The 18,884-nt window shown below is 37.0% G+C and overlaps 1 protein-coding gene across 2 annotated transcripts; it reads right to left on the reverse strand.

Annotated features, from left to right (window-relative positions):
- Nucleotides 1-1,087: 1,087 nt before the first annotated feature.
- Nucleotides 1,088-11,025, reverse strand: LOC118808874 (lysosomal acid lipase/cholesteryl ester hydrolase-like). Of its 2 annotated transcripts, XM_036571756.1 has the most exons (11): nt 10,972-11,025; nt 10,647-10,677; nt 9,072-9,173; nt 8,563-8,680; nt 4,779-4,977; nt 3,263-3,372; nt 2,926-3,062; nt 2,654-2,800; nt 2,442-2,513; nt 1,400-1,468; nt 1,088-1,321 (listed from the first exon to the last, which is right to left on the reverse strand). In XM_036571756.1, exons 3-11 carry the CDS (start codon nt 9,171-9,173, stop codon nt 1,088-1,090), a joined length of 1,188 nt encoding a protein of 395 aa, XP_036427649.1. In that variant the 5' UTR covers nt 10,647-10,677; nt 10,972-11,025. The 2 variants fall into 2 exon arrangements, with proteins under 2 accessions (XP_036427649.1, XP_036427648.1); XM_036571755.1 differs by lacking the exon at nt 10,972-11,025 and having other exon boundaries at nt 10,647-10,734.
- Between the last annotated feature and the right edge of the window lie 7,859 nt (nt 11,026-18,884).

Consider the following 18,884-nt stretch of genomic DNA (forward strand, 5'->3'; position numbering starts at 1 on the left):
TGGATGCAACAACAACTGTGTTCACAGACAATTGTTGGCCATCCAATATTGTTTTTGGCCTTGCTCCTTGCATACAGTTATGATATTATGTACTGCAGCTGATGAAATCACCAAGTTATTTGCTATTTTACGTTGAGAAACATTATTCTTGAATTGTTGCTTGCACAGTCTTTCACAGAGTGGTGAACTCCTCACCATCTTTACTTCTGAAAGATTATCTGAGATGCTCTTTTTGTACCCAATCATGTTACTGACCGGTCGGCAATTAACGCAATTAGTTGTAAAATGTTCCACCGGGTCTATTTTTTAGCAGTATACATCTTTTCCAGTCTTTTGTTGCCCTGTCCCAACTTTTTAAAAATGTGTTGCTGGAATGAAATCCAAAATTGTCAAATCTTTCAAAAAAACAATAAAATTTCAACATTTGTTATCTTTGCACTATTTTTAATTAATTTTTCATTTAAGTGTTTAAATGTTTGCACATCATTGCTATCTGATTCTATTTACATTTTGCACAGCTTCCCAATTTTTTTGGAAACAACATCAATATTATACAAATTGAAGTTTAATGGTATCTGTGAAAAAATGTAGCATCAATTTTTATCAATAGATGCTTAGTAGGTCCGCTGATTATAAAGTAATTCAACAGATCCTTTCAAAATTATCAGTTCTCAGAAGAAAGGCAACATTGATTGGGTTCACTGATGGGTGTGCAAAATAGAAATCACAGAATGAAAAAAATACAGCCTACGCTAAAATTAGAGATTAATATGCATATGAACAAATGCATTTGGAAGAAAATATTCAGCCATTCTCTTCCACAGGGTCTCTTTGCTGGGGAATGCGCTAACCCTAGAACGGAGGGAACATCTGTCTTCTTAACTGATGGCTTATCAAAGACTGAGATACATTCATAAACCAATTTGTATGTTAGATGCTAAAGGTAAAACAAAGTAAAGTACAGTAAAATTTGCTATTGCTATTATTTTCTGGTGCCCACGTCATGGAATGCACACTTATATGATGGTGGTTGTTTTACAGTTTAAAAGCAGCAAGTTTTTAGCACTATTACTCAGAGTGAAAATGATCACACATGCTTTCTCATCAGCTTGATCAGTTCGTTGTACATCATGTAAGGAGCATCCAGACCCCAGATGAAGTCCAGGTGTCCCCAGTGCTCGATGCGATGATGGTGCACAAGGTTAGGAATCTGTGTGAGCAGCATTGCAATGTCTCTTGGATTTGCCAGGATGTCTTGCCCTCCTGACCACAGCGCTGTGGGCACCTTCATGTCCTTCACGTTGTACTGAGGAGGAGTCAACTAGCAGGAGAAAAGAGAAGTGCTGGAAGATGCCTAAAACATAATGAATATTTAAACAATTCTACAGAGTAGTCTTACCTGCTTGTAATGAACCATATTTCCAATTGCTCCATAGTTGTATGCCATTAGTTTCCCACTTTTCAAAGCCTGTTAAAAGAACTCTCCATGAGTACTCCATGTCAATATCTGAGCAGCCGTATGGGCCATCATTGTTGTATTTTGAGCTTAATAAAGTACAAAAATGTTCAATGGGAGACATTTCTGGACTGCAGCCAGGCCAGTTTGGCATGTGCACTCTCTGTTTATGCAGCCATGCTGTTGTAACATGCAGCAAGTGGTTTGACATTGTTATGTTCAAATAAACATGGACTTCCCTGAAAAATACGTTGTCTAGAAGGCAGCATGTTCAGTGTTTAAGGTGTGTTCACAGATGTACAAGTTACCCACTAATTCACCCCCATGCCATGACAGAGCCTGGCTTTTGAACTTTGCGTTGGTAATAGTCTGGATGGTCCTTTTCTTCTTTGGCCAAGAGAACACAACGTTCAGTATTTCCATAAACAGTCTGAAAGGTTCACTCATCAGACATATTTACACAGTGCACTGTGCATAGTACAGTCTTAACTTGCATTTGTGCATGCAGCGCCGAACACTGTTTATTAATAGTAATTTGTCAAAATATTCCTGAGCCCATGTGGTGATATCTATCACAGAAACGTGCTGGTTTTTAATGCAGTGTCATCTGAGGGATTGAAGGTCAGGCAAAGCAATTTGGCATCATTGCTCTTTTATTGTGGTTTTCATCCTGGCAAATTTCACAGAGATTTCTCCAGATTTTCTGAATCGTTTGATGATATTATGCACTGTATTGGGTGAAATACCTAAAATCCTTGCAATCTCTGGTTGTTTGTTTTTTTTAACTGCTGGACATTTTGCTGATGCATCTTTGGCAAAGTGGCAAACCTCAGTTCATCCTTGCATTATATTACATATCTTGTCTTTGTACTGCTTTTGTATAAATACAGGTCAAAGTGGATTTACAAGTCACTGCTTTCTGTTTTTATTTGCATTTCACATACTGTCCCAACTTTTTTTGGAATCGAGTTTGTAAGCTGTGTACCTGAGTCCAGTGCACCATGTTCTGTACAGATGTTCCAGCTGGAGAGTGCGTGATGTACACAGGTATTCTCGTCTGATATGAGAAAGTAACAGACATGAGATATTTGGCAAGGAGGAAAATGCTGATTAAAGAAGTTAGAATGTAACATAATGCTAATATAGAATTCAAAATTATTCCTGGACGAGATGAAGACTTTTAATTCAACAACTTACCATGTTTAGGTTCTTCTTGTCAAAGTTAAACAAGCGGAACATTATGTTTCGACACAACACATTAACCAGTTTCTTGCTGCAGAATTTTGTTGCAAAAAATTTGAGGAGTTTATTTTGAGGAAAAAAGCTTTTCCTTCCAAAGAGACCCTGAAGAGAGAATTGAACAAAAAAAATGCTTACAATTTGAGCCACATGAGAAACAGATGAATGCAAGTGCATTGGCACTGAATGTGTATGTGATGTGATGTGTTTATCAAACTGCTCATTCTCACCCAAATCAACGGTTCTGGAAGGACGCTCAGTTTGGTGATTGGACTGCTTGTGAAGGCTACTGTGGCTACAGGGGCCAGAGCAAAAAACATCTTGATTTTGTTAGCCAGCTCTGGCATTGTGGAAAATGCCATGAAAGCTGCCAAAAAAAATAAAAATAAAAAATAAATCAAGTCATGCGTTAGTTATACAGTATATTCTCAGTGCTTGTAGACAGACATTAACCCATCAACCATTTAAATACAACCAATGTTAAATGATACCCCATAGCTGTTACATAACAGTGAACTAAACTTATTATGAATTAAAAGTGTCATAGGTGAGATCTCAGTACTTTACCTATAGTGGTTCCCTGAGAATGGCCAACATAGAAGATCTTATCCTGCTTTGTGGTTTTTGTGATGAAGTTTATCACTGCTGGAAGGTCCTTCTTAGCCATTTCATCACGGCTGCCAAAAAGACACAAAACAGGGAGCCTTTCTGAGAACAGGGTTCATGTTAAACATTGTTCAGCTAAGTACACAATCATACAAATAAACAATATATATATAGCATTAAACAAAACTGAAACAAATTCATAATGCTGCAAGAGCTATTATGAAGTTCTCAATGAGTTTGTATTACTTTAGTACAATTCGGGAGGGATTATCTTTACATGGGGAGGTGGGGAAATGATCTGTACCACAGGTAACAATATGTTCAGCTGCTCAAAAGTTGAAAGTATGTGCAACCCCAATTCCAAAAAAGTTGTGACAGTAAGTAAAATACAAATAAAAACAGAAATCAGTGATCTGTAAATGCACTTTGATCTGCATTTAAATGAAAGCAGTACAAAGACAAGATATGAAATGTTTTATCTACTTCATGCTTCATGTTTTTTCTTTTTTTTTTTGTAAATATGCATACATAGAGTGTTTGCAACACTTTCCATAAAGTTGGAACAGGAGCAATTTAATACTAGGAATGTTGTGAAATGTTCAAAAACATCTTAAATAGGTGATGCAATCATGCTTGGGTACAAATGGAAATATCCAGAAAATGCTTTCCTGAATATTTCCAATTGCAAGGATTTTAGGTATTTCACCGTCCCGTCTCCTTTTGAAAACGTGACGCATTTTGACATGCAAAACACCACAATGTTGTGCAGCTGAAGAGTTGTATAACTGAAGAATCATAAAAGGTGACGCAGCACAGTGGTAAATACGCTCCTGGCCCAAAGTTTTAGAATATGTTGCAGGCATCAAATTTGGAATGGGCAGATATTTACAAAAAAAGCTTATTATATAGAGTTTTGTACTGTTTTCAATTTAATACATGTCAAACAGATTCACTGCTTTCTATTTTTATTGCCATTTTTAGAGTTGAGTTTGTACAAACTTTGAATTTCATTGAAACTTTTTTAACACAAGCATATGCATAGCTGTCTTAAGTGAGTGCAATGTGTCTTTAGCTTTGTAATTAATCTAGGAATTAGAGCTAACAATCAGCTATTTGATTATGGTCAATAAGAGAATACAAGTAAAAGCTTCTTTAATTGTGTCCATATCTAAGAAAACTTATTTTACACGGGATGTGATTGAATATTTACAGACATGGCAATTTGCGCAGGAATTTATAACCTACTGTTGTTTCTACAGTTCGTTTTATAAACGATAAAATCCATGTAATCCTTACTGACGTGGGAGCAGTCCATGAAAATGACTGACATGAGGTATTTGGACTAAACTAACATCACTGAAAAACTCAGGTAATAATTACATTACCCCACATCCCTGTGTAAAACTAATCCCATAGTGCTTTAGTAATCAAATCATATTAAAAATAAACTCCAAAAGACAGAAAAAGTGATTCTAACCTAAACTTCCAGTATTGGTTTTGTTTAGGGCTGAGGCTGACATGTTTTCTTGACCAAGTGTTCCCTCGGCTGTTACCCAGCCACACGTCAAACCCTGCGTCAGCCAGGAGGAAGCCAAGGCTGTTGCTGGGGAGATTGGAAACCCAGTTACTCCCTGCAGCCAGGAGACCATGCTGGAGGAACACCACAGGCTTAGGATCTGCCATAAACACGGGTCACAAAAAAGATTATCAACTGATCCACAATGCAAATGTTAATCCATTACCTTATCTTCTTAAAAGACATGAAATAATGACCCCAACACCAATCATGATCTTACTTCCAGTATGTTGTTCAAGGACGAAATTTTGTTTGTAGCCAGCATATGTGTGTGTGTGTGCACCAACTTAGTTTTCTTTTTGGGGAGCTTTATCACTGATCTGACTATGTGAGCTGGTCCTTTGGGAGCACCAAAAAAGCCTTAAAGAGGCCTATTGAATTTGTATAAGGCTGAGGCCATTTTAGATATTTAACAAAAAACTTTTTGTTTATTCTCTGTATATAATTGCCATTTGCTATCGTATAATGTAAAATTAATAATAAGAACCATATTTAATCATAAAAACTATATTTAACAACTGAAGTAAATGCAAGATATTTGTATGTATACATAAGCACCTCTCTCTGTCACTGGCTTGGCAAAAACGATGCTAAATGTTTCACTTCCAAATATTTCAAGATATTTGTCTCATACATGAGTCCGGTACACTTGTGCTTATATATAGACACTGCTGGAGTAAATATTACAGCCATTCACATGCGAGCAACAGGCCCCAGACTAGTGGATTGATGCAGTTGACCAAAAGAGGTGCAGAGGTGGACACATTAGCTGGCTAGCGGGCTCCTATTATAAAGGCTGAACCTAAGCTAACTACACATCACACCCATGTGAGCTTCTTGGACATCCAATTCCAAAACCATTGGATTAATTTAGAGTTCCCACCCTCTTTGTGAATATAACAACCTCCATTCCTCTATTAAAGCTTTCTGCAACATTTTGCAGTGTGTCTGTGGGAATTTGTTTCAGTGAAGAGACATCAATGCACAATTTGTAACGATGACTTGTTTTCCAAAAGCGATGAACTGCACTGACATTGCAATAAAGAGGCCATCAGAGAATGAATTTGCTTATGTGAATAGAAAGCATTCCATCAACATGCAAATTGTCTGTGAAGCAAAAACTAATCTTGTAGCAAGGTGGTCTGGGTTAACACATTCATTAATTCTGAGAAAATTTCATTACATATAATGTAATGAAAGATACATAATCATCAAGAAACTTAAAATGCACATCTGCCTGACGTTTATCTTATTTGTCATGTTTACTTTATGAGGTGAATTAACACTGATGGGAATGAGAATTATAAATGCATTCTATAACACAAGGTCTCTAAGCAGTGCACTTTATATTCCCTACACATTGATTATTGGATGTTAGACAAGTTTCTTGTCAACTTTCTGAGTGGTGACAAACCATTCTCTTCAAACTGAGCTGTTTCTCTCCCTATGGTTTGCCATGGATTAAAACTGAATTCTCTACTTAATCCGATTTGTAGGGAAGCATGATGACAGTTGAAATGCACCCTTTTTAGTCCCATCTCTGACTTCTGCATTGCCAGACAAGCTCACTTCAAAAATTGGCCTCCACACAGCCAATGCTGTGAGATGAGGCTCAACTAGCTGCTACAGAAATCTCATGAAAAGAGAAGCCTTGAATCAGGGCCCATGATGTCACCATTGCTCGAGTGTAATGTGCACACAAGCCAGTAGGAGGCTGCACACCTTGCTATCAGAATAAGTGATCAGAACAAGTGAAAATCTCTTTTTGATACCAGAAAACACCTTCAGTAGAAACACACAGGCTTTGCACAGGAGGTACTTTTCTTAATGCCAGGTCTTAGTTAGGACTTTCTGGTGTGTTTTTAATTCACAGTAAAAAACGGGGACATTTTCAGGGACAGCTCCAATTTGTTTTTGGTGGCCTATCCCCAGTAAATGAGGATGTCTGGTCACCCAAGTTGACAACAATGGCATAGCAGTGACAGAGAAACTGAGTAAGCCCTTGGAACCTACAGAAATAACCAGGAACTAGTTTGCTCCTTGTGAGAGAGGCTGGAATGGTTGAGCTAGTGTGCTCTCTCCTGCACCACCATGATGCCCACTGCCAGTCACTTTAACAGTACATCTAGGGAGTTGCAGAGGGCAGAGATTAGTCATAATGCACATCTCATCCCAAATGCTAGAATCTGGCTTGGATATCATCTGCTCCCCCACTAGAGGAGATTATCTTGGTGGGGACTCTTGAGAGAGAGGTGTGCACAGCGCTCACAGAAATCCAGAGAGTATGCAGCATGTCTGGTGTCTGTGCCCAAAATCTTATTGTCTTATTGTCACATGACCACACTAGCGCAGGAAGCTTCTCCTTTGCCTTGGTATCAAAGGAAACCACTTTTGTCATCACAAGTTTTTGGATTTTTTTTTGTTTGTTTTTGTTTTTTTACAAAACTTTCATCCAGTATCTGGTTTGGTTACTAGCCACCAAGAACCTTTGAACACTGAATGTCAGCTAGCTAACTTTCTAACTTGACAGCTACAGTTTGGGGATAACATAGCCAAGCAGGTTTACTGTTTGAAGGCAGACCAACTCTGCTAGCTTTGACAAAACTCTTTCTACAGTGAAGGAGTCCTGTTAACTCCAACGCACAAACCAAGTACGTTAGCACTCATTAAATGGGTTGTTAGCTCAGCTGTGGACAGTTAAGCTAATCACCCAGTGTAGTCATGTTGAGGGACAGCTGATTATTTTGAAATAGGGGCTTCTGAGGTTACGCAAAAGGGCGTACCCGTAAAGAGACAGAGAAATGAAGGCGTGAAAGAGAATCTCCCCTGCACATGGGAGGGTGACTAATGCAAGAACACACTTCTCATTTTTGCTACTGTTTCAGCATAGAGGTGACGAAGAATGGAGGAAACTATTATGCTTCATTGTCTTGCAACAGTTGCAATGTATGAGTGTGAGAACAAAATTTCTGCTGTTCATTGACTGCATCAGAGCTTCTATATAGGACCATGAATACTCAAAGAACCCTTTGCATGGTTAAAGGGTTGTTACCATTATGAAAGCGTTCTTCAGATTGATGGAAAATTTGCATGAATGTACTATAGATGGTTCCATATAGAACCTTTTTGAAAAGGGTTCTATATAGCACCCAAAAGGGTTCTTCTATTGTTACAAGCCTGACATTGTAACAATAGAAGAACCTTTTTGTTGCTATGTGGAACCATTTTCAAAAAGGCTCTATATAGAACCATCTACAGCACATTTTCCAACAGTCTGAGAAATGCTGTCATAATGCAAAGAACCCTTTGATCATGCATCATTTGAGTATTCATGATCCTATATACAATCATTTTCTTTATTAAAGAACCTTTGAAGCACCCTCTTTTTAAGAATGTAGAATGTCCATCCCCATTCACAATGTTCTAGAATGTTCTTCCCCATTCACACTGCTACGAAAGCTTCTCACCCCTGAAATAGTTACAGACTGTTCATGCTCATTCATGCTGTTCTAGAATGTCCTCCCCAAATCACACTGGTTCATGTGTGGACTGCCAGTTGTTTTGGATTGTCAGTCATTATTTTGGAACCATATAAACCTGCTGACATTAGAACATTGGTTTTTGATTGAGAATGGTGGAACAGTGTACTCCAGGCTTATCAACTATAGCTTTTATCCAATCTTACCTTGCAAAGCTTTGCTGATGACTCCATGTGGGATTCTGTTGATGCTCAGGATGTAGCCATCCTCAGTGACCACCTCAAACTCTTCAGCTGGATAACCCCAGTGCCTGATGATCCCACTCTGTTACACACAGACACAGCAATTAAAACAGGAGAAAAGTCAAAGACAGTCTATAGATCTTTAAATTAGGGTTGCAACTTAATTTTGAAATATTAGCTCACCAAATCAAATGCTATCTCTTAAGAAAATATGTTCTGATGACACCAAAAAGTGACAATATCTTATGTTTAAATGAGTAAGCCATAGTTACTCAGCATATTCAGCTGAATGCAACTAGTTGTGTATCATCACATGAAAATGGCCCACCAACAGGTCCAAAGTTTTATTACACACTTCTATAACCTAAAAATACCTCAGCCAGTTTGAACTGAAGTCCTTGTAATTACTGAATATTAAGCCTTAGTATGTAATGAGCCTAAGATTTTCAGTGGTTAACATTCATATTACTTACAATATTCATGTTAACTTCAGGGTCCAGCCGTTTCCTGCTGAACAGCCAGCCTTGGGCCAGTTCTGGTGCAAGCAGTCCCAAAGATAACAGCAGCCACACCATCTGTGTGAATCATTCAAAAACAGTGGCATCATGAAGGGAAAAAAGATTAACATATCCAGTAATTTAATGAATTTTTTTCAAAAGTGTAATCCCAAGTGATCTTTTAGAGCTATATTAAATACATTATTCAATTATCTGAATAAAAAAAAACTGACTTTCTCTGATCCACCCAAACAACATTTGACTCTTCAAGTCAGGAGTTTTGCAATAATCTAAATGAAATGACTAAGACTATAAATGAAAACTTACATACGTTACAGAGAGAAAATAATTACATATGCCTTAAGCGCATTAACACCACAGGATAATATATGAAACATTAGATTTTTACAAAAAAAAGCTAGCTAGAGAAAAAAAAGAAAAATAGCAGAAATGCAGTATACAGTATCAGAACTATACAGAGCTCAAAAGTAGTCTTTGGGCACCACCATCATCGTTTGTATTTTTAGAATAATATAATTTTTTAATGCATCATTGTTCATCATGTTCAACAGTACATCATTTCAGCTATATAATGAATTATCAATCAATCATAAATACTGTCCTATTTAAACTAGAGATATCTAAAGCTACAAAGCCACTACCCAACATAGCTGACTCAAAATCTCATCAACATTCTGGAAGATATTGCTTTAGGATACTTAAATACTGAGAAGCTGAGTTGAATTAGTCTGTCAAAAAATGTCTCTGGCTGATAAAGTGCCTGTGAGACACAGACACACTAAAGATTCCAAAATCAAGAGAGAAAAAAAACATAAAAGTGTTTAAAACCAGAAGAGAAGATTCAAGCTTGGCTGAGCATCAGTTGTGCAGACTTACGTATTCCATGCCCAGAAAACATCAAACCGTTCTCCAAGAGAAGGACACCAATGTTTATCCTGCTAATGTTTGATTACATTTATTTGCCTTACCAAAGTTTTCAACTTAATACTGGGATCATTTTGAGTTTCAGTTAGTAAGCCTGGTCATTATTGTTGCTTGTTGTTACTTTTCTGATGAATACAAATGAATAAATGATAACTTTTGCTTGGAAAGTAATAAATAAACAAGACATGAACTGTATTCAGAGTGTCTCTGTGATAATGTGTCTATACAGGAATAATACAGAAAAAGAAATCTACCACTTTCAATTGAAACTACATATTAATGTGAAACAGCACAAAAATAAAGTATTCTCATTTGGTTCTGGCTGTTCTGCCATGGTTTAATGTTCCTGAATTACATTAATTTGATTATTTTCACTAAAATTAAAATATAGTGAATTAGTCTCCAACATAGTAATGCTAATGATCATGTTTCCACTCTGCAGCTATGGACACTACACAGCTTGTCATTCAGTAGTGGATGCTGTGCTAACAGAGACAGATCTAACGTGTTACATGCACCTAGCCTACATGCATAAAATACAATATGACAGATAGGTTACATCAAACAATGAATAATTATAAAACAGTAAAATGATGCAGTACTCACTTTTAGCTCCAGTACAGCCCTTCACAGCAGCCTGAGGTAAATAAAACAGGAGGGGTATTAAATATATGAAGCGATCACATTACTTAAGATGATTGTTATTAATATGTCATAATGATGATGGTCATGATGATGATTAGCATGTGATGAAAATACGCCTACTGATTCCCTTTAAATAGATCAGTTGCCCATTTGAACTTTGTTCTGACATTTTTTTGTAATGCAAATGTGACGAAATGATTTCATATATCAAAAAACAATTGCTGAAAAAGTGAACATGAAATTGTTTTGTAAGTCACAAGGAAGCAATGATTTAAATAAAACTTACCTGCATATTTGTTTCTGTGCATGGTCAAGGCCTAAAGTTTTATTACACATTTCTGTAACTTAAGAACAGCTCAGCCAGTATGCATTCATCTCCCTGTAGTTACTGAATAATCAGCCCTAAAGTTCCCCTAAAGTAAATTCAATTGATTGGAATTTGGACAAGCACACCTTTGTCTATATAAAGCCTCATATCTGACAGTGCATGTCCAGAGGTGGGTAGAGCAGCCTAAATCCATACTCAAGTAGAAGTATTGATTTAAACTTGGGCTCAAGTAAAATGAAAAGTAACTTTTCAAAAAACCACTTGAGTAGAAGTGCAAAAGTATTGGGCTAAAAACTACTAATATTGAGTAACTTGTAGAAGTGCAGCAGAACGTCTTGGTAAATCAAGCATCTATCAGCACAGGAACTGAAGTTTGTTACACTCCATTCTTCTATTTTTGGGACTGTTTTGGTCGAAAATAAAATGCTGAAGCTCCAAAATCAGAAGTGTGACCAATCTCAAAGCAGAACACATGCAAAGCAGAATAGCAGAACAAAGGCTGACACTAATAAAATATAATAAAATCAAATCAAGAGAATTGAGTATATAAAAGGATATAGAAAACAAATAACTAAGTATAAATGGCCAAAATGTAACTGAGTAAAAAGTAGTTTCCTTTTATCACTGTAGTTGGGTAGAAGTAAAAGTATTATAATTTGAAAATATTCAGGAGAGTACAAATCCATCAGCATTTTATTTAGGTACATGTATTTGAGTAAACATAACTAGTTACAGACCAAATCTGTGCATGGCAAGCAAAAACAAGCTATGTGGTCAAAGGAATTGTCCTTAGATCTCTAAGACAGAACTAAGTTGACACACAGATCTAGGGAAGGGTACTAAAAACAAAAAACTTCTGCATCTTTGATGGTCCCTAAGAACAAGGAATGAAGCAAGTACACAGCCACTCTGATGGAATTTGAGAAGTTCTGTGTGGAGAAGGGACAGCATGGTAAAATGGAAGCCAATTCTTGGTAAAAGGCTCTCTTGGAGTTTGCCAAAAAGCATGATGGTGGCAGCGTCATGTTATGGGGATGTTTTTTTCTGTAGCAGAAACTTGGAAGTTCATCAAAATTGAGGGAAAGATAAAATTAAAATAGTAAGGAATCCCTGAGGAAAACCTAGTCAAGAGCACTCAGGGCCTCAGATTGGGCTTTTACCTGATCGTACTGAGTGGCTTTAGGGCAGGTCTTTGAATGTCCTTGAGTGCCTCAGCCTGAGTCTGGAACATCTGTTCAATCAGACCTGTAATCGCTGCCAAGGATTAGGCTTCAGCAAAGTACCGAGTAAAGGGTCTGGATACATATGTAAATGTATGTGTTCAGCTGTTTACACACACACACACGCACACACACACACACACTGGGTTCGATTCCCGGCCGGGAGACTGGGGTCGTTTCTGTGTGGAGTTCGCCTGTTCTCCCCGTGTCTGTGTGGGTGTCCTCCGGGAGCTCCGGTTTCCTCCCATAGTCCAAAAACATGCAGTTAAGCTAATTGGACATACTAAATTGCCCCTAGGTGTGACTGTGTCTGTCTGCCCTGCGATGGACTGGTGACCTGTCCAGCGTGTATCCTGCCCAATGACAGCTGGGATAGGCTCCAGCACCCCACCGTGACCCAGAAGGATAAGCGGTTTAGATGATGCATTTATGTATACACATCCGATTTCAAAGCGCCATAATTTTACAGCCGTGAGGCGCCTAGGAACCAATCACATATCAATTCAAAGAGGGTGTCATAGAGTTTTTGACTGTCACCGGAAGATGGCTGGAGGAGGCCATATTGAGCACTTGTAAAATTACATAATAAACTTTATGCTCACTTAAACCATTTACAATTTACTGCATTGTTCTGTAATCATTTACAAGTGAAATAAATATATACGGAATGAACATTGATATATATGCAATGAACATTGATATATATACAATGAACTTTGATTATATATATATATATATATATATATATATATATATATATATATATATATATATATATACAATGGACTTTGATATATATACAACGAACATTGATATATATGGAATGAACACTGATATATATTGAATGAAAGTTGCTGTTGAAGGGTTGAGAATGGCCAAGAAAAACTGTGCATTAATAAATGGGCATTAACAAACTCCCTAAAGGAAGGGAATTCAAGAAAGTGACCAGTATGTATATACAGTGATCCCTTGGACAGAGTGATGTACAGTTTTTCTTGGCCATCCTCAACCCTTCAACAGCGACTTTCATTCAATATATATCAAAGTTCATTCCATATATGTCAATGTTCATTAAATATTTCCTGTTTGGCTTGCCATAGTATATATATATATATTTATATATATATATATATATATATATATATATGTGTGTGTGTGTGTGTGTGTGTGTGTGTGTGTGTGTGTGTGTATTAGTCTAATGCTTTCTGAATGCTCTGTACAAAGGTAAAAAATGTATTCATTTCTGTAGAACTGCAGCGGAACTTCTTAGTGCTTACTTAACACCCTTGATGACTCCTTCACATCGCTTTGTCCTATTTCTGTGTTTTCTTAAAATGATCTAAATATATTCATCCCACACATTATCCACTTCTGTCCACAGACCTCGTAGAGTGGTTGAATTATTCTCCACACACTTCCTAACATAGTCCCACAAGTTCTCAGTGGTATTTAAATCTGATGATTGTGTCAATGACATCACCTGAACTTCCTCAATCCTCAACCCACTCCATCACTTGATCAGTGGTCTTTTTGGTGGTTATCTACCAAAAAGGAGAGCTAGATCCCTTCAAACACATCCGCAACAGTTGCTTAACATCAATGTATGACAAATACATTGATTGTGACTGCATCTATCATCATGGAAAGTGAGATTTGTTAGGTGCTATTCTTCTCTTTTTTGCAAACTTTTGTTGTGTTAATGCACCAAAACAAGAGGAATGGGCAACAGCAAATCAGCCCAGGTGCTGAACCAAGAGAACAATTAAATTTACACAAAAATAAGAGTTAGTAATAATAGTAATAACAAATAGGTTATGAACAATAAATAATAATAATACAAATAATTACTTTATATTACAACCCCATTTCCAAAAAAGTTGGCCGCTGTGTAAAATGTAAATAAATGTAAAAAAAACATAATGCAATGACTTGCAAATCTCACAGACCCAGATTTAATTCACAATAGAACATAGAACACATATCAGATGTTGAAAGTGAGACATTTTACCATTTCATGAAAAACTTAACTCATTTAGAACTTGATGGCATTTTTAAATTTATTGTTGTATATACTATTATTACTTATTATTATATATTATTATTTATTATTATTTTACCTATGTACTGCACTTTGTATGGAGAAGGAAGCCATTTGAGATTCTGCCTAAAACAGTGTGGTGTCACCTAACCCAAATGTTGCATGCTGATTTGCTAAACAGGTTTATCAGGTTCTGCTGGAGAAATGCACTGGCGTTTGACTGTTTCTTGCCGTAAAATATTGAACTTTCAATGCCATGATAAAAGACAACAAGGGCTTTTGTGACAATAAACAATTCCAGGTTCAGTATGCGCATTTACAGAAGCTACTCCAATGTTTATAGCAAACAAGGCAAATACTGAAAATATTTTTAAACCTAATTTGTAAATATATTATGAATAAAGAAAATTAAGTATCAGTATTCAGCCCATGTTACATTTTAAAAAGGCAGTGTTCAAAATACTGTTATCTTTTACATTTTTAATACTTTTAGAATACTTACCCAATAAATAAAAAAGCATATAATCTTTAAAGGAAATTCTATCAATTCTTACTTATTAACTGCTTTAAAATCGGTACACAGTCTGTAACAAGTACACTAGTTAGATGGACTCTAAATACGTATTCTCAGTACATGCTGCCCTGGTTATAATGTAACAGTTCAGAAGGTCAACAATTTTTAGAGGATACCAAATTACACCAGAAACTTACCAAACAAAATAATTACCTGTCCACCAAAGTAAAGCAAGCCTGGCACCAGTTTTCAAGTTTCATGTCTCTCCAGTGTTGAAAAACCACACCATTGTTCACTCTTTTCTCCCCTCTTGCTCAGTTCCTCTCCTTTCTGGATGTTTTCTTCTGTTGCACTCTTCATTGTCTTATAGGCCTTAGGCAGTAAAAGGCACATGGCCACTTGCTTAAACTTTGCCAAAAACCACAGGAGTGTCTGACTATGAGAAATAATATTCTATGGTCTGATGAAACCAATATTGAACTCTTTGGTTTGAATGCCAAGTGTTACATCTGAAGGAAAAGAAGCAATGCTCATAACCTGGCAAATTCCATCCCTAAGGGAAAGGCAAGAAGTTAGCGGCTGTTTGTCTGTAGCAGGGACTGAGAGAATTGTCAGGACCCGAGGTAAAGTTAGATTAATCAAAATACAAAGGACCTAAAGGAATGTTCAGGACCTCAGACTGGAGTGAAGGTTCACCTTCCAATTTCCAATAGAAAACGCAGAACCAGGTGTGTGGCACTCTGTCAGCTGAAGTCCTTTGGGCTTGCTACTTTTAGTGTATTGCGGTCAGGTCTTCAGTAAACTTGGACGATGCAGCACGCTAAAGGATGTAAGTGCAAGGCCAATTCTCAGAACCAGAAACAAACTAGGGAGAAACAGAGAAAACCAAAGCAATGCAGAGTAAAAGATACAAAGCTAACAAAACTAAGTACTAGTGATGCACAATGATATCAGAATCATATCAGTATCAGCAGATAAAAAAACATAAGAAAAAACATTACTTGGCATCAGACGGACGTTCAGATTTGACCAATATTTTACAACAATATGTGATAACACATTTACTTTACAACAGAAACAACATACCCAACACAACATTCATCAAAAGATAAAGAAACAGCTAATAAAGCCTACTAATACACATAGGGAAATAAGGATCAGGTGGAACAGCTAATGGGGAAGGAGGCAAGGTGGGATGAGACAGGTTGGCTGTGGAGCTAGGGAAACACAAAAGACAGTATAGTATAGTATAAGAGTCATTCATTAGTATAGTATGTATAGTATAGTACTCATTCATTAGTATAGTATGTATAGTATAGTAGTCATTCATTAGCATAGTATGTATAGTATGTATTATATGGTAGAAGATTAATATGCAGGTACTATTGGATACAGAGGTAGACTGAGTTTGACTGAGGAAACTGTGACAATTATTTTCAAATGAGCACACAGCACATAGCAAACACATTCATTATATGGGCCCTAAAGTGCTAAAACAGATTCTTGGCAAACACTGAAGTTCCTGCTGAATGGCCTTGGACCAAAATACATTACTGATCTGCTTTAAGTATTCTAACCCAATATGCCTCTCTGATCACTAGAGACCAGTTAGTTAGTACTGCCCAGAAACAAAACCAAACAGGGTGAGGCAGCATTCAGTCATTATGCTACCCACTGTTGGAACTCCCAGATGAGGTCAGATATGCTCCAAATGAAGCCATCTAAAGTCCAGTTTAAAGATGTTCTTGTTTTCTTGTTCCATTGTTTAGGACTGTAAATGATCTTAGCACTACAATGTTTTCATTTCTTTGAATTCCTTACTTTATTTTCTATTTTATTATCTTTTATCTCTGCAATGCACTTTAATTTGATTTTTAATTTTAATTAAAAAAACTTTTCTTTGAAGTACAATAATTGAAAAAATAACCCTTCATCTGATCAGGAAATAAATATTTTCTCACAATTATTGGCCCCCCTTTATTTCATACTCTGTGCGGCCTCCCTTTGCAGAGGTAACAGCTCAGAGTTTTCTATAATGGTTAGTGTGACTGGAGAACACATGTCAAAGGATCTGAGACCATTGCTCCATACAGAACCTTTCTAGATCCTTCAGATTCCAAAGTCCACACCATGGACTCTCCTCTTCAGCTCATCCCACAGGTTTTTTACAGGGTTTAGTTCAGGAGACTGGAGTGGCCATGGCAAAACCATAACTTTCACTGTGGTCAGTTGACCATTTTTGTGTTGAGTTTGAGGTATGCTTTGGATCACTGTCCTGCTGATAGGTCCAAACTATGGCCCAGTTTAAGCTTCCTGGCTGAGGCAGTCAGGTTTAGATTTTATTTCTGCTGGTACTTGATGGAGTCTTATCTGAGTAAATTGTCCAGGGTGTTTGGAAGAAAAACAGCCCCACAACATCACAGATTCACCACCATACCTAACAGTGGGGATGAGGTACTTTACTGTATGACTATCTTTGTGTCCACTTCAAACTTACCTCTGGTGTTTGTTGCCAAAATCTTTATTTTGGTTTCATCTGACCACAGAACACAGTCCCACTAAAAGGTCGAGTAACGTTTGGCAAACTATAGGAGCTTGAGTTTGTTGGTACTTTAAAGCAGAGGCTTTCTTCTGGCACCCCCCAAACAATTGTGGTTATATAGGTGGTGTTTGATTGTAGTCTGGGAGATGGTCTGACCTCAAGGCCTCATTTATTTCTGTGATCTTTGGAGATCCTTTGTCCAGCCTCTGCAGTTGTTTTAAGCTTAATTATTGCCCTGATGGTGGAAATGGGCATTTGCAACTGTTTAGCTGTTTTCTTGTAGCCATTTCCTGGTTTGTGTACTTCAGCAACCTTTTTTGTACATCAGTGCTGTTTGCTCTGGTCTTTCTCATAGCGATGGATGTTTCATCTTATATTTATTACCCAGTGAAACAGGAAGTCATGGCTGACCCTTTAAGTGTTTCTAATTTCTCAGGTGAACTTTAAAACATAAAATATGATTGGCAATATACTTCAGTTAGACTTAACTCAAGATTTTCTAGGGGTGCCAATTGTGGCACACATAGATTTAAGAAAAATATTTTTTTCATGACAAGATTATTTTTTTTTCTTTCAATCATTATACTTTGAATAAGTGTTAGGTTTTTGCTAATATTTTGAATGAACGCTCAAAAAGAATAAATAATTAAGGATCATTTTTACAGCTCATTTTGCTGTACACAACAAATAGTGATGTCACCTCAATCAGTGGCGCTGAAGTGCTGTGTAGCACCTAAACACCAACAGTGCACCTACACTGGGTAATCTGAATTAATCAGTGCCATCAGTGCAATTCTCTGCATACGAACAGTGTGACTGGATAAAAAGAAAGTTTAAACTTCATAAGAAATACCAACATATGAAAATGCTTGGATTCTTGAACATTTGTGTCAAAGGATGGAATTATTCTTTTCCTAGACAAGCAAACAAAAACCTGGACAATTAAGCGAAACTGTGGACGGCAAATGCTTTTATCCAGAGCAGTTTATAATGGAAGGTGAATGGCAGGCAAAGTTACCGGTGTGATCAAAATGACTCCGCTCACAAAAAAAATGCTATTACCAGAAAGCAACAGCGCCATCTCGTGGTTTAAAATAGAACTTGCTTGGTTGTCTATTGCTTTGAACGCATATAGACATTCACTTTGTAAATATTACACGTGACCTGAGTAAACTAATGGGTTATGTAGACACATAGCTCAGTTAACTTACCCTTAATAAGGGGGCTTTATGTGGACACTTACGTTACATGTGCAGGAATAAAACTTTACCTTAAGCAGCCTTAAACTGAGTGTAATATTAAGCTATAGACTAAAACGAACTAGTTTTTGAACGTATACCTGCTTAAAAAAACTGTAGAAACCATTAGTGTTTCCTTTGCTTTAGGTTTTGTAATGTGTTTTGCTTATGGTTTGACCGGTTAGCAGTGGTTGATTTGTATACTGACATCCTTTCCTGAACTGTAATATGCATGGCGACACAAACAATCAGCACGAACAGTCACTGTTTACATCAGAGACGTTATAAGTGAGGAGACCGGCCACTGGCTGAAATATGA

The sequence above is a fragment of the Colossoma macropomum genome, unplaced genomic scaffold (assembly GCF_904425465.1).
Source record: "Colossoma macropomum unplaced genomic scaffold, Colossoma_macropomum, whole genome shotgun sequence".
NCBI lineage: Eukaryota > Metazoa > Chordata > Actinopteri > Characiformes > Serrasalmidae > Colossoma > Colossoma macropomum.